This window comes from Boleophthalmus pectinirostris, unplaced genomic scaffold (genome assembly GCF_026225935.1).
Source record: "Boleophthalmus pectinirostris isolate CB_2022bp ecotype Guang Dong unplaced genomic scaffold, ASM2622593v1 HiC_scaffold_17, whole genome shotgun sequence".
Taxonomy (NCBI): Eukaryota; Metazoa; Chordata; class Actinopteri; order Gobiiformes; family Gobiidae; genus Boleophthalmus; species Boleophthalmus pectinirostris.
The window spans coordinates 23544998-23558115 of record NW_026571115.1 but is presented as its reverse complement, the minus strand read 5'-3'; the positions used below and the strand labels follow the sequence as shown (position 1 = coordinate 23558115).

General features: G+C 38.2%; 2 protein-coding genes and 1 non-coding gene across 3 annotated transcripts; all 3 read right to left on the bottom strand.

Annotated features, from left to right (window-relative positions):
• Positions 1-21: 21 nt before the first annotated feature.
• Positions 22-6417, bottom strand: LOC110162280 (chondroadherin-like protein). The gene is given in 16 exon segments (XM_020927148.2): positions 22-172; positions 246-331; positions 427-497; positions 561-639; positions 1683-1797; positions 2534-2794; positions 2859-3025; positions 3300-3652; positions 3782-4118; positions 4764-5020; positions 5234-5472; positions 5547-5571; positions 5574-5691; positions 5764-5919; positions 5993-6187; positions 6268-6417. Coding segments are annotated over 16 exon segments (2622 nt in total). The 3' UTR covers positions 22-159.
• Positions 1938-2009, bottom strand: trnaq-cug (transfer RNA glutamine (anticodon CUG)). Its single transcript has one exon. It is a non-coding gene; the product is annotated as a tRNA-Gln (tRNA).
• Positions 6418-7152: 735 nt separating the features above from the next.
• Positions 7153-13044, bottom strand: rangap1a (RAN GTPase activating protein 1a). Its single transcript, XM_020927224.2, has 16 exons — positions 12902-13044; positions 11296-11414; positions 11094-11221; positions 10948-11007; positions 10682-10861; positions 10464-10598; positions 10205-10363; positions 10001-10114; positions 9674-9773; positions 9497-9581; positions 8814-8973; positions 8617-8733; positions 8430-8535; positions 8247-8335; positions 8019-8140; positions 7153-7725 (listed from the first exon to the last, which is right to left on the bottom strand). The coding sequence occupies exons 2-16, from the start codon at positions 11405-11407 to the stop codon at positions 7644-7646; spliced, it is 1749 nt and encodes a 582-aa protein (XP_020782883.1). The 5' UTR covers positions 11408-11414; positions 12902-13044; the 3' UTR covers positions 7153-7643.
• Positions 13045-13118: the final 74 nt, after the last annotated feature.

Sequence of the window (13118 nt, the reverse complement as noted above, 5' to 3'; positions counted from 1 at the left end):
ATGTCAAGTTAGTGAACGATGTTATGTGTCTTGTAACATTTTATTACACAACTTAAAACAGGTGAAAAATAAACGGGTTGTTTACAATACCTAAGGTTACAAATAGGAGCAAGACAAGCATTTAATGACTGATAGGGAAACAGATGTAGAAGCAGGGAGCTAGTGTCCATATCTGTGAAAACAAGAGAAAAAACATGTAGCTTTCTTTTTAGCGTCAGAAAAAGGGAAGTAAAAATAGCACATACTTCTGAAATTCCCACTCTCTGTTGTCTAAAGGGCAAACTTGTCTGGTTTTCAACCAGCGAGAAATGCAATGGAAGTGGAAGGCATGCTGTAAAAACAAAAAGAAATATCAGATATCTCTTCTACCCTCATGATGAATAATTGTGGTTTGCAGATGTATGACATGTCCCTCTTGCCACTTACATTGCAAACACCCCAAGCAACAGTGCACTCCTCAGATGTTGCAGATGCCTGATTAGCTTGACACTCTATACCTGAATAAAGACAATATACAACAGTTATCCACATACAAATGCAATATAAGTAAACTAACTTACAGAGGTCCATAATGTGGTTCCTGCAGATTGCACAATTATCCACCACGATGTCCCAGGCCCACAGCGCTACTGCGTTCCACTGGTAAGACAACCAAGACAAGACATGTGTTAGCCATCTGAGAGCAACTTTTGACATCAGAAATATCAGTAAAAACAACACTAGTTATACTGTTCCGTTGAACAATGCAAGAAATTTATCATTGAAATGCAAAGTCATGTAAAAGTGGGGCTTGAAATGTTATTTTAATATACATATATTGGTAAACAAAAACAAACAAGTCAAATTAGGTATTTAAAAGGTAAGGTATATTTTATTGATCCTTTTGAGGTAATTGCATTTGTCCCATCCTTCAGCTAGTCTTGGAGACCAGCTGTCATAAGCAATGAGCTACTGCCGTTAAACGCCAAGGAACCCTTCTCCACGATGTTAAGCTGGGCTTGGTCAGGAGGAACATCTCAGCTGGAGGCTTTTACACACTGTGCTTATTTTGGTCTTATGGGGAAAATCGGAATACCCGGAAGAAACCCACCCATACACAGGGAGAATATGCAAACACGTCATTAGTTTGAGCAGCATTTTACCGTCACAGTGCGACTGAATGGGAGTTATTGTTACCATGACAATCATTTATTAATTGGGTCACAGGTGTCCTTTATGTGCCAGTGTTTCTCCGATAAGTTTACCGCAGGTGGCGCTTGCACGTCTTCTGATGATACTCAAGGTGTTTTGCTTTAGGAGTGCATTCAAGATGCTCTTGAAGGTTTAACTATACTCCGGGTTTCATTTATCCCAGGTTTCAGTGTTTAACGCCCAGCAGATCACCATATTAGCCAATGCGCCATCTTTTTCCTTCATGACACTTTATATTCCACATTATATCGTATGATAAGAATACTAATGTTAAACGAGAACAATCCGGAATACACATTACTCCACAAATATTCATGAAGTGCGCATTCATGCTACACCGTGCTAGCCACAGCACCGTGTGCTAATGAGCCGTCTGCTTACAGCCGGTACAAGTGCGTATATTACCACGTATTCTACCGTCAAATTTAAAGTGAAGTACTTGAGCTACAAAACAAACCCCTATCAAAAAAACAAAACACACTCATTTATACCTTTTTGACCTCAAATCGTTTCTTACTGGACCCGCTGTTAGTCCCGCTTGGAGTATCAACATCCATTGCTGCTGCCATCTTGAACCAAGACTGAGTGACGTAAAGTAACCCGGAACTAGAATCCAGAATTAAGATGGACAAAAGTGAACGTTAATCTCTTGTTCGAATTTTAAAAAAAAATCTCTCTAACTTTAAACAACTGTAAAATCAAATTAAAATATTTAACTAAAAAAAAAAAAAAAAAAAAGCTATCTTAGGTTCCACCGAGATTTGAACTCGGATCGCTGGATTCAGAGTCCAGAGTGCTAACCATTACACCATGGAACCCCATGAACCCTTGCATCCTGACATCTCATTTTATACTCATTTTACAACTGTACCTATTGGGACAGTTTCTATTTTGAGTCCTGTATCCCCTGTCCCAGCAGATTTATCCAAGACCAGTGGTTTATCCCAGTTTTATTTAAGAAATGTCTCAGGCGTCCCTATTTTTGAAACTAACACCAGGACTAAACTAAGATTATACAGGACTCCATCAGGTCTAAAACAGGATTAAAACAGGACTATCACAATTTTTGACTAATCTGGCCCCCGCCAACAGTAAAGAGAAGTTTGTATTGCCAAAATACAGAAAACCGTGTTGGCGAATGACCATAAAGCAAAAAAATGCAGCGACAGAAGTCCCTCAGATTGACAAGAGAATCTACAATGTTACAAGCTCTTTTCACAATTTTATTTATACCAGCCATTCCAACCCGGGTGTGTCCCAATTAGATTTTTGAAAATCTGGTCACCCTATGTTATAGTCACTACACACAAAGTTATTTAAATTATTACCACAGAAACATTACATTGCCTTCTTCAAGTTTTTCTTCTGTTTAACTTTAGATTTTGCTGCAGAAAACGTCTTTGTTGCTCCTTTTTGTGATCTGGTTTTGCCTTTCTTTGTCTTTAAAGGTTTGGGTGACACAGTCTTGGATTTCGGAGCTGAAGCAGACTCGCTTAATTCTGGGCAGGACTTAAACAGAAGGACTTCTCTGATTTTATGACCTTTCTGCTCTGGGGGACTGGCACATGTGGCAGTGACCGCCAAGTTCACACTCCCAAGCCACCTAGAACGATCCAAAGGGTCAAATGCAAGCAATAATACAAAAATTACTGATTATATGGACAGACCTGTACAAAGTATGCTGAGCACAGTCACAGAGAAGAGGGATGTCATTTAGATCTATAAGCTCAAGACCAGTGAGGGGACTCAAGTCAGGAAGCACCTCTATTGGGTTTCCTCTCAAAGTTAGAGTCCTTAGGCCTGGGCCTAGACCTGTCAGAGCATCAGTAGACATCTGAACAAAGAAAGAAAGGAAAAGGTTACCCAAATTATTTTCCTGTAGTTTTGAATAATTGGAAAACAGCAGTGATTTAAGTCATACAGTGAGGTGCTACAGCAAATATGTGAATTTTCTTTCTGTGTGAGTGTGCTCAAGTTGCAATACAATTGTTCCATTACAATTTGCTATTGAAACCTTACAGTAAAAATCAGGCAAATTACACAATCCATTTCATTCACTGTTATAACACCACATGAATACAGCTTATTATTTCTAAAATTGCTTTTACCTTCTCAATGCTTGCCTCATCCATTTTAAGCTTCTTGAGAGTTCGGGATACTGTCTGAAATGAGTTTGGTCCAACCCACTTGATGAAGTTATGGGATAGATTGAGCTCCTCAAGCTGACTTGCCTTTGACAGACCTTGGGTGGGTACCTCCTTCAGCTGGTTCATGTCAATGTGCAGGATAGCAAGTCGTTCTGAGTCAAGAGCATCTTTAGCCACAGCTGTTATGGTGTTATTGGTCAAATAAAGTTCTCTGAGATTTGGAGCAGCAGATGACAATAAGCCAGAGCGTTCAAGTTTTGAGATGGCATTACGTTCTAAATGGAGGACAAACAAATGTGGCACATGCGCAAAAGCTGCAAGCAAAGAAAATTCTCAGATTAGGGCATTCAATTTGTACGTGCATAATTGCAGTGCTCAAGATGAGTAGGTTAAAGAACAATAATAATAGGGTGGCTATCATCCAGTACTGTATTACATATTACCTGTTCCAGGAAACTGGAGCAGCCTGTTCCCGTCCAGGTGGAGGTATGTTAGCTCTGGGGCCCCTTTAAATGCCTCGGGGTCCAGTGATGTGAGATCATTGTCAGACAGATAGAGATACAGCAGTTTTTTCATTCCACTGAAGGCACCACCTTCAATCTCATGGATCTTGCAGAGTTCAAGATGAAGAGAAATTACATTGCTGGCTGCTTTGAAGCTGTTGATAGGGAGGTAGTGGAAGTGGTTGTTGCGAAGATCAAGTAACTGTGTAGTAGCAGGGAAACCTTTGGGGACTTTAGTGTGACCTCTCCCCTCACAGGTAGCATGCTGACCGTCAACCTCAAGAATAAAATGACATATTATATTAAGAAATGGTGCTAAAGCTCTATAAACTATGCATTTAAATGTAAATTTTCAATGGCAAAAATCAGACTGCTTTGTTTATTAAATAATAAGATAGTAACATAAAATTATATTAAAACATTATAAAACGATATGTGATTAATATATATATATAAAATATACTGAACAAGTGTGGAATAACACAATTACACAATACAACTGGGAATATTTGACGGCCATGGGAGTGCAACGTACTGTATGCATAACATACAAAGATAGATGAATATGCAATGATCTATACAAATATATTTTGATTGTCAATATTAATATTAACTGCATCATATGTACGGCTTGACATTAACTGTTATGCCCATTAGCAACTGTGAAAGGCTTACTCACTAGTTAGATTTGTGTGGTATTCAAATAAAGAAATATAGTGTGTATAAAATAGGTTTGATATTGATGATGACATGTATGATTAGATATTGTGCAAAATGTATATTTGACCCAAGGCCCACATGGTTTTAAAATTAAACTCAGACCTTTTGGATGTGTGAAAGTAGTGCATCACTGTCATTTTTCCACTTGCACGTCATTAGCCAAAGCTATGTTATTTTATTTGCATGAAGTGAAAATTCTTACATTGCAGTCACAGTTGTCAGGACACTGGACTTTTTTCTGAGGTGCTTTTGATGATTGGGGACTAGGTGTGACATCTTTCTCATTCTCCTCTTTGAGTGTCTCCCCTCTACGACAGCGTAGATCTAAAACTGTCATTTTCTGCAGAGGTTCATCCGTGAGGTGATCCGGCCCTGTGCATGATCCTAAGAGCTTCACAGCATTCTTCTGTGCCCACTGCCTCAATGGTCGCAAGAAGCAGTTACAGAACACAGGGTTACCTTTAAAATATATAAAACACATGAGCTAAGAAAATACCTAGAAAGTTCTACTGTAGGGCAATACATATATCTGGCAATTATTTAATTATGGGTGTGTATGCTCAAAAAAGCACTGAAAATGCATGGAGTCAATCAGGTGGCAGAAACTCCACAACAAGTCATATAGTGCATTTAAAAAAAAAAAAAATTCACAAAATGAGGATATAGACAAACCTGTGAGGTTGAGGCTGACCAGCTCCTTAGGTCCCAACAGTGGTTCCAGGTAACGAAGCTGATTGTAACTAACATCCAAATGGGACACACGTGGGGCCTTGGACAGCGCCTGGTCTGAGAGGTCCTGCAGAGACATGTGGGCCAGATAGAGGTGTGTGAGCTTGGCCATAGAGACAGCCTCCTCTCCAAGGTAGATCATAGGGTTGTGGTTCATGTCCAGACGAGTGACCTCAGGAAGCCTGTGAAGAAGAGGACATAAAGATCATTAGAAATGATCAGGTAAGCTGAAATTTTCCCTATTATAGGAGACTACCTAGTCATGGTCTGAGTTGGGAAAACTGCAGCTCATTGTAGTCCAAACTTAGGCGGGTGAGCGTGAACAGACCAGCAAAAGCTTCAGGTGCCAAGTTGTTCAGAGAGTTGTGGCTAAGACGCAGCCACTTTATATTGTGGAGACCCTGAATGAATAAGGACATATCATAGTACTATGTATATAGCAGCATATTATTTGACAATTAAACAACAAAGACCTGAAAAGCCATATTGGGTATGTAAACCAGTTGATTGTGAGTAAGTGCCAGCATATTGAGAATGCCAAGCTGAGTGAAGGCACCAGGTTGGATCTCCTCTATGCGATTATGATGTAGATTCAGCTCCTTTAAGGATGAAAGCCCATCAAAGGACTCCTGAGGGGTATAAATGATCATGAAAACAGAAATACAGTATACAAGAATCTACAGTGGTAGCATAAACCATTACCTGATATAAGATGTCAATTTTGTTGTAGGCCAGGTTTAAGGAGACCAAACGAGACAGGCTCCTAAAAGCGCCCTCCTTGACCTTTTCAATGTTACAGCTTTGAAGGTTTAAATGGGTCAGGTATGGTGTTTGTACAAAACTCCCTTTAGGAAGGCTCTTCATGTTGTTGTTCCTCAAGTCTAACTTCACTGTTATCTGTTTCAGTAAAAAAAAGACATATATAAATTTTTCGTACAAAGATTTTAAAATACTAGTATGCATGTTTAAAGAATAACCTCATCTACAGTTGGAGGAACTTCTGTTAAATTCTTGCCTGCACAGGTAACAGTGAGTTTAGTATTGTCACAGCTGCACATTCTGGGACATTTTCCAGCTTTGACCAGTGTTAATGACGAAAGTATGACCATAGCAACAAAGAAGTTCATCTGTGCCAAAAAAGAAGCGCCTTTTTATAGGTGAATGTACAGAACTATTATTTTTTTCTGATAAGCAAGTATGATTAAACAAAAGACAACAATAACAGAGAAGCTGCCTTACCTTATGAGCTCTGTCACATTAATTATAGGTAAAAAATCCAGTTCCAGTTCTCTCTTCTACCTTTCTCCCCAAATGCCTCCACCAATGCTGAAGTCCTATAGCCTACAAACAAGGCTGTGATACATTCTTCTCTAGTGACCCCCGACTCTGCCGCCCTTCACTGCAAATTAGCACCTCAGCTTTACATTTTCTGGTGCTTTGGATTGGGGCATCCGTTATTAAAAATACAAATATCTTTTTTTACTACTATGCAATGTGTTGTGAAATTATTGATATTCTTTTGCACATTTATTTCCCTGTGCATGACAGGTTGGACTACAAAGTTCTTTACATAATATAATTAAATTTAGCCTAGTCTTTTCTAGTTTTGTAAAAAAAAAAAAAAAACACAGCAGTAATATGACAAATAAAAATAAATGAAAACACCTTTATTTTGTTAAATCAATGTTTAAACTGTCAGAAAAATGCATTCTTTGTGCATAAATTGTCCCTGCCTTTACAATGGAATTAAACTCATTTAATAACATCTAAATTCCCTTTTCAACTTCTTGTATTTTACAATTTTTTGACTCAGATACTTCAGATACTATCCCAATAAAACAAGTAATAATTAGAAAAACGTATTAGTCTGTCAAATGCACTTTAATGCATTTTGATTTAGTGCAGAATCCCTGTGACAGTTTATAAAATCAAAATAACAAAACAGATAAGATATAAATATTAAGTCAATGTTGAAACTGAAATCATTTTATTATAAACAAGATAATTTCTTATTATTTTGCAAACCATTTGGCTCCTACTTTTATAATATCATGAAATGCCCTATTTATTTAATATACAGAACTCGGTTGTGTATAATAAACTTTAAAAGTAATAGGCAAATATAGCAATTTACTGTAAACGCAGCCGAATGTGTCCAGGGTTGAAAATAGTGGCTGCATCTCACTACAGATTAGTAGGAGAGTAGTACATAAATTAATGATCCATAAGTCCATAATAAGTCCATTCAAGTGTAGTGGAGAGCCTGGGGTAAGATGTGTTTCTTTTTCAAACAAATGCTCACTATTGCAGTCCATCAAAGTCCATTTGTGTGAATCGATGACCTCTGGTGTTCTCAGCTCTGGGACTTCAAACTGTGCAGAGTTGACTGAAGGAGGATTCTTGCATTTCCACATGAGTCAAGTGCTTTGTTGTTTCTAAAATTAACCAACAGAAATACATTTGGTTATTTAGTGTACAGTATCCCAAGTTATGCATATTATATAGCTGAGGTTTGATTAATTGGCTGCAACATCAGTTCTATAAACAGTATAAGTAAGAAATCCTATGGAACAAGAGTTGAAATTATTATTCACTATCCCAGGTGCAAAGATGGTGTCCCCTTTCAGAAAAGATTCAGTACCAATACTAGCTATACCAATAAGTGAAACAGGAGACACAGCAAAGATAATGTTATACCTGGGAGCTTTCTGTTGATTCACGTCCTTACCGGGACATGAAGGCCTCAAGGACCGCCACATTTTCTTTTGGGAAATAATCTTGTTGAACAACATGTTCTAAGGCCTGAAGGTGTCCTGGAACCACTAGAACAGGTTTCACTTTGTCCTCGCTCTTGAGGAAACAGAAAGAAGGGATGTTGGGTTCAAAAGCGCAAGTGAAAAAAGGCGAAAATACCTGATATTATAAATCTTTGTGTGAAATTAGATAAGGCTGATACCTTGATCAGTCCAAGTAGTATTAACAGAGATGATACAAAGCTGAATCCCTGGAATGAAGGGGTGGAATAAGCTTTCTTTAGAATAGCATCTGTAAGCAGAAGACCATTCAGTTTACTATCAGCAGACTTCAAAAATCAATTATTGTATTTCTTTTAAACCAGGACTAATTCCAAATGTCTCACCAATACTATCCAAAACAGCATCCTTCACTTCTTTGTTGTCATCCTTGTAAACAGAAGAGATCTTTAGGAAGGCTTCTGCGGTTTTCATAGGATCTGTCACATCCACCTATACACACACAGTCAAATAGAATTATGTTTATTTCATGCAATTACCACTATATTAACAGTTAGCCGTTTCCTTGTTTACCCGCTGTTCGATCAGATAGGCCCTTCTGTCTCCAAGTTTGAGCAGTTTGTCAGGGGAAGGAAAGCTGAGGAAGGAGGCGACATCTGGAGGCTTTGGTGCGGAGCTGGGTGTGGAAAACTAGGGTAGACAAGAATAAACATCAGTATTTTATTACCCACTACATATAGTAAAGCAAGAGATCTTGGCTTTTAGCTAACCTTCTCTTCTTCCTCCTCCTCCTCCTCCTCTTCCTCCTCACCATCATCCTCCTCCTCTTCTTCTTCAATTTCCTCCTCATCCACATCATCTTCGTCCTCTTCGTCATCCTCCTCTTCGTCATCTTCATCTTCATCATCTTCCGGCTCACCTTCATCATCACTTCATGAAAATATGAAAAATCTACTTTTATAGGATTTCAACCATAAAGATTTTCCCTCATTATTAGTTTACTCAAAACTGTATTTGAATAATTCATGTCTGAGTAACCATGTATTATCCTGCATTTGATGCTTGGGGAATTATTTCCACTTACACCCCATCCCTGCCAATAGCTCAGAGTCTCCTTGCAACTCTTTGAAAAAAGTCAGACACAAATGTTCTATTCTCCTCTCCTTACTACAGTGAAATGCTGCATTCAGTCCATGGTGATTTTTTTTTACACAAATGAGATTCTACATTCAATACTCCCAAAACACCTAGTGGTTAACACAGGGTTAGATGTACATTATTTTGTACTGTGACTAATAAAAATCTCTGAAACTGATGTGATGGATTTTGTTAAACACAGACTTTTAAAATCCTGTTTTTGTTTTCAAATATTTAACCTATAAAGAACAAAAAAGGACTAGAATGGATTTGAAGGGGTAGTAGTATGTGAATAGTGAATAGGCAGCTTGCATACCTCAGTGATCCTAAAAGCTGGCCCATGTTCATTTCTTCCATGGCATCCTGCACAGCTTTACAACCATCTTCTCCAAGGCAGTTTCCTTGAAACCAGACAAACAAAATCAGAATTGTAAAGGAAAAATAATAACTGTAGAAAAGATGTGATGTGAATTAAGATCTGACATGCATCTACCATTGAGGTCAAGTTTCTCCAGCGTGTTTTTGTGTTTGACTGCTTGTGTGACTCTGAGAGCCGCCTCTTCAGTGATTTCACAGAAGGATAGATTGAGCTCCTGTTCATTAATCCAGAAAAACAAACTGTTACAAATATGAAACCATTAAGCATATTGAAGCAACTATAATTACTGCTTATTAACATATTCACATTGTCTTCATACTGAGTACAGAGGAAAATAATTTATACAGAAAACTATTATTAGGACAATGTTTTGTACATCTGCTACTCTTTTTAAGCTTTTGTTTATAGACAAGAAGACAGTTTAGCAGCATCATTCCTAACCTTGAGAATAGGAAGTCCCTCTGAAACAGTTTCTGCAATTGCAATAGCTCCTGCCGGACGCACCAGACAATCCCCAAAGTTTATCACCTGAATGCTGCTTAGATGTTTGAGAGCCTATGAAAGACATTCATACATAAGTTGTATGTTGACATAAGGATACACACACTTTCACAATGTGTTAAAAGACCATTTTAAACCATTTACCTGTGCCATGGCAATTCCTCCTTTGTCAGTGAAGGTGTTGTCATTAAGATTGAGGATACGTAGATTGGGATTGTGCTGCACAGCTTTAGCCAAGGCTGTTACACCGGGATGGTTAATGCCATTCTGAGGCATGTGAATTTCCTCCAAACTTCCCATTAGCTGAACAAGACATGATTTTTAGTGAAGTTCATTAAACTATTTAAAAGTATTAATATGTTGGGAAAGGCAATTCACAAAAACTGATGTTAAAGGCCAAAACCTGAAAAGCTTGAGCAAGGGCAATTGCACCATCATTCTCTAGCCGGTTGCGACCTGCGACAAAGACCTTCAAGCTGAGTGGGCAGCCTTCGGCAGTGGAGCTTTTGTGGCATTGAGTCAATGAAGCAGCCAAGATCTATAATACCACCACCAAGAAGCACATTCTCAGTAGATAAATACATACATACATTTAGTGTCTATTTTTTAAAAATATTTTACTTTTCCGCCGCCAATGCCCATTCCACAATTATTTAATCGTAGCTCCTGCAAAGTGTGACAGGCACTGCTCTTTAGCAATTTTTCAATTCCTTTCACTCCGTCAGGTCCAAAGGCATTGTCACTAAGGTCTAGAACAGTCAGCCTGGCTCCTGCCAACATCAAAGCATCGCCCAGAGAATTCTGTAAAAAGGAAACATGACAATAAAATAAGTGGCAATAGTTTAAAAAAAGTTAAAAATTTAATGTAATGAACTTAGGCTTTTTACCAAAGCAGGTGGAATCTCAGAACGGAGGCGGCCAGTAAACATATCACTCCAGTAACATTGCTAAATGAAGATAAATTCGGTGATTATTTGAAGTTGAACTATTATTTACACATACATTAAAAACATGTCTTGAACCTTCAACAAACCTTAAATGTGCTTTTTGTTTCCAGAGCTTTAGCAATTGCCTGTGCTGCCTCCACCCCGACAGTGTTGCCCTCTAGGCGCAGGGCCTGTAACCCCTCAAAGTCCTGGATCTCTTTCACAATCTCTTCCACTGCACAAGAGTTATGTCCATCTCAAAGTGAGCAACATAACCAGGTTTTGTAAAGCTATAGATTCATGCCGTACCTGACTTTGCATCATCCAACTTCCGACCCTGGCCTTTATAGCTCAGCTCGCCTTCCTCAACTCCAGTCTTGGCCAGAGACTCGGCGAGCTGCGCCACAATGTCTGTTGCCATGGTAGCACTGAGGAAAAAGTGGCATAGAAATTATTGGAAGCTGGATGTGTACTTAATTTTGGGTTTCACCATTGGCATGCAGTTTTCTCAAAAGCAAAATAAAACAATAACATGCCAACCTCCTATCACTGGAAAGTGTTGTTACATCATAAAAAATAGAATAACATTAAATAAAAGGCAAAAAACAAATCTTTATTTTGTTTGCTCTGATGATTGTAACAGCACACATCTGACGCATTTGTGATTGAAATTAGGGTTAAACAGGAAATAATATCAGTAAATATATTCTATAGAATATTGAAGATGATTTTATATGAATTCTGGAGGTTCTGAGCTTTCACATAAGGCATAGGATGAGTTGCTGTTAAACTCCACAGAAGAAGAAGGCATAGGCTTTCCATATACTGAGGTTAGAGTGCCTTTGAGCATCTAGTAACTCTCAGTCATATGACATGTATTAAAGATAGTATGTAACTTTGGAGTATAAAAAGGAGATTTCTTGATATAAAAACATTTGGGTGCCACTTATCTATACATCAAGTGACACTACAAAAGGTTTATAATACTAAATCATATTTTCAGACAAAATGTTGAACATGGCGGTAATGATGGCAATATCATATTATGTAAAATGTTTAAATGATAATAATTACTACATTATGACATGAGAATAAATTAATTTAGGAAATATGACACTAACAGGTAAACCAGCTCAAAGTAAGAATAGGCCTAATGTTTATTAATGTATTTTTCAGCATAAAAACACCCATAATAAAATGAATTTCATAATGCCATACTGTGCAACAATCCAGGTAATGCATAAACATCAACATGAAGAGAAGAATGGTTACGCAGTGCACCTCTAAATTTATATCAAAGACAAAAATGGTCATTGTAAAATAACCACAATTTTTGTCTGTACTGTAAGTAGCTATTACATCTGAGTCAGGTGCATAGACTTTTTTCAGGTGTCAGACAACATCACCCAATACAGTACTTTGCCATGCATATAATTGATTAGTGACGCCCATTATATAAGGACAACTAAACCAATAATAATCGTGTGCTATAAAGTTATGATGTTTAGTCCATATAAAGCTGTCTCACGATCACGACTGCTGCAGCACCACCCGGTGGCCCAGTTACCGCCGCACGATGCTAACACAGCTATCCAACAAGTTGCCTGGTTGCAGCTGCTAGAAATGTGAGTGTTGGGTTTCATCAGTTGTGTGGAATAAACCAAGGTATGGACTATTAATGACACATCACTGGGTATGTTAAGCCTTTTTGTTTAGGTTTGGTTGCTCGCAAGTCAGAGCACACACAAGAGAGCGTGAATGGACTGGACTCTAGGCCTGTCCGCTAGGCTAAACTCGACCACAGCGTTAGCCCATAAACTAGCAAATTTAATTCACACAAATACGCTCATCTGTTTCTATCTGAAGCATTCGCAGTGAAGCAACTACGATACAATAATATGCCAAGTATAATTACCTCAACACAGCAACTTAGCGAAACACACGCGTGACACTCCCGCCCGTTCAAAACCAAACACAGTAGAGAACGTCTCAAGGAACACAAACTAAGGAGGCAAGGGATTTGTAGTCCAAAAAAACTACAAATGGGCAAACGCGAAATGTGAACTGTTGAAAAAAAAATCGGTGAATAATGTTACACTGAATGAATCACGTAAATACCTGGATTTGATAAA

Bases quoted from the DNA above. Each gene is read 5' to 3' on its own strand.
- rangap1a (XM_020927224.2), bottom strand. From the start codon at position 11,407: ATGGCAACAGACATTGTGGCGCAGCTCGCCGAGTCTCTGGCCAAGACT. The intron at 9,774-10,000 runs GTTAGGAATGAT...ATTAATGAACAG, and splicing joins AGGGACTTCCTATTCTCAAG to GAGCTCAATCTATCCTTCTG. The intron at 8,974-9,496 runs GTATGCAAGCTG...ATTTTCATGAAG, and splicing joins CAGCTTTTAGGATCACTGAG to TGATGATGAAGGTGAGCCGG.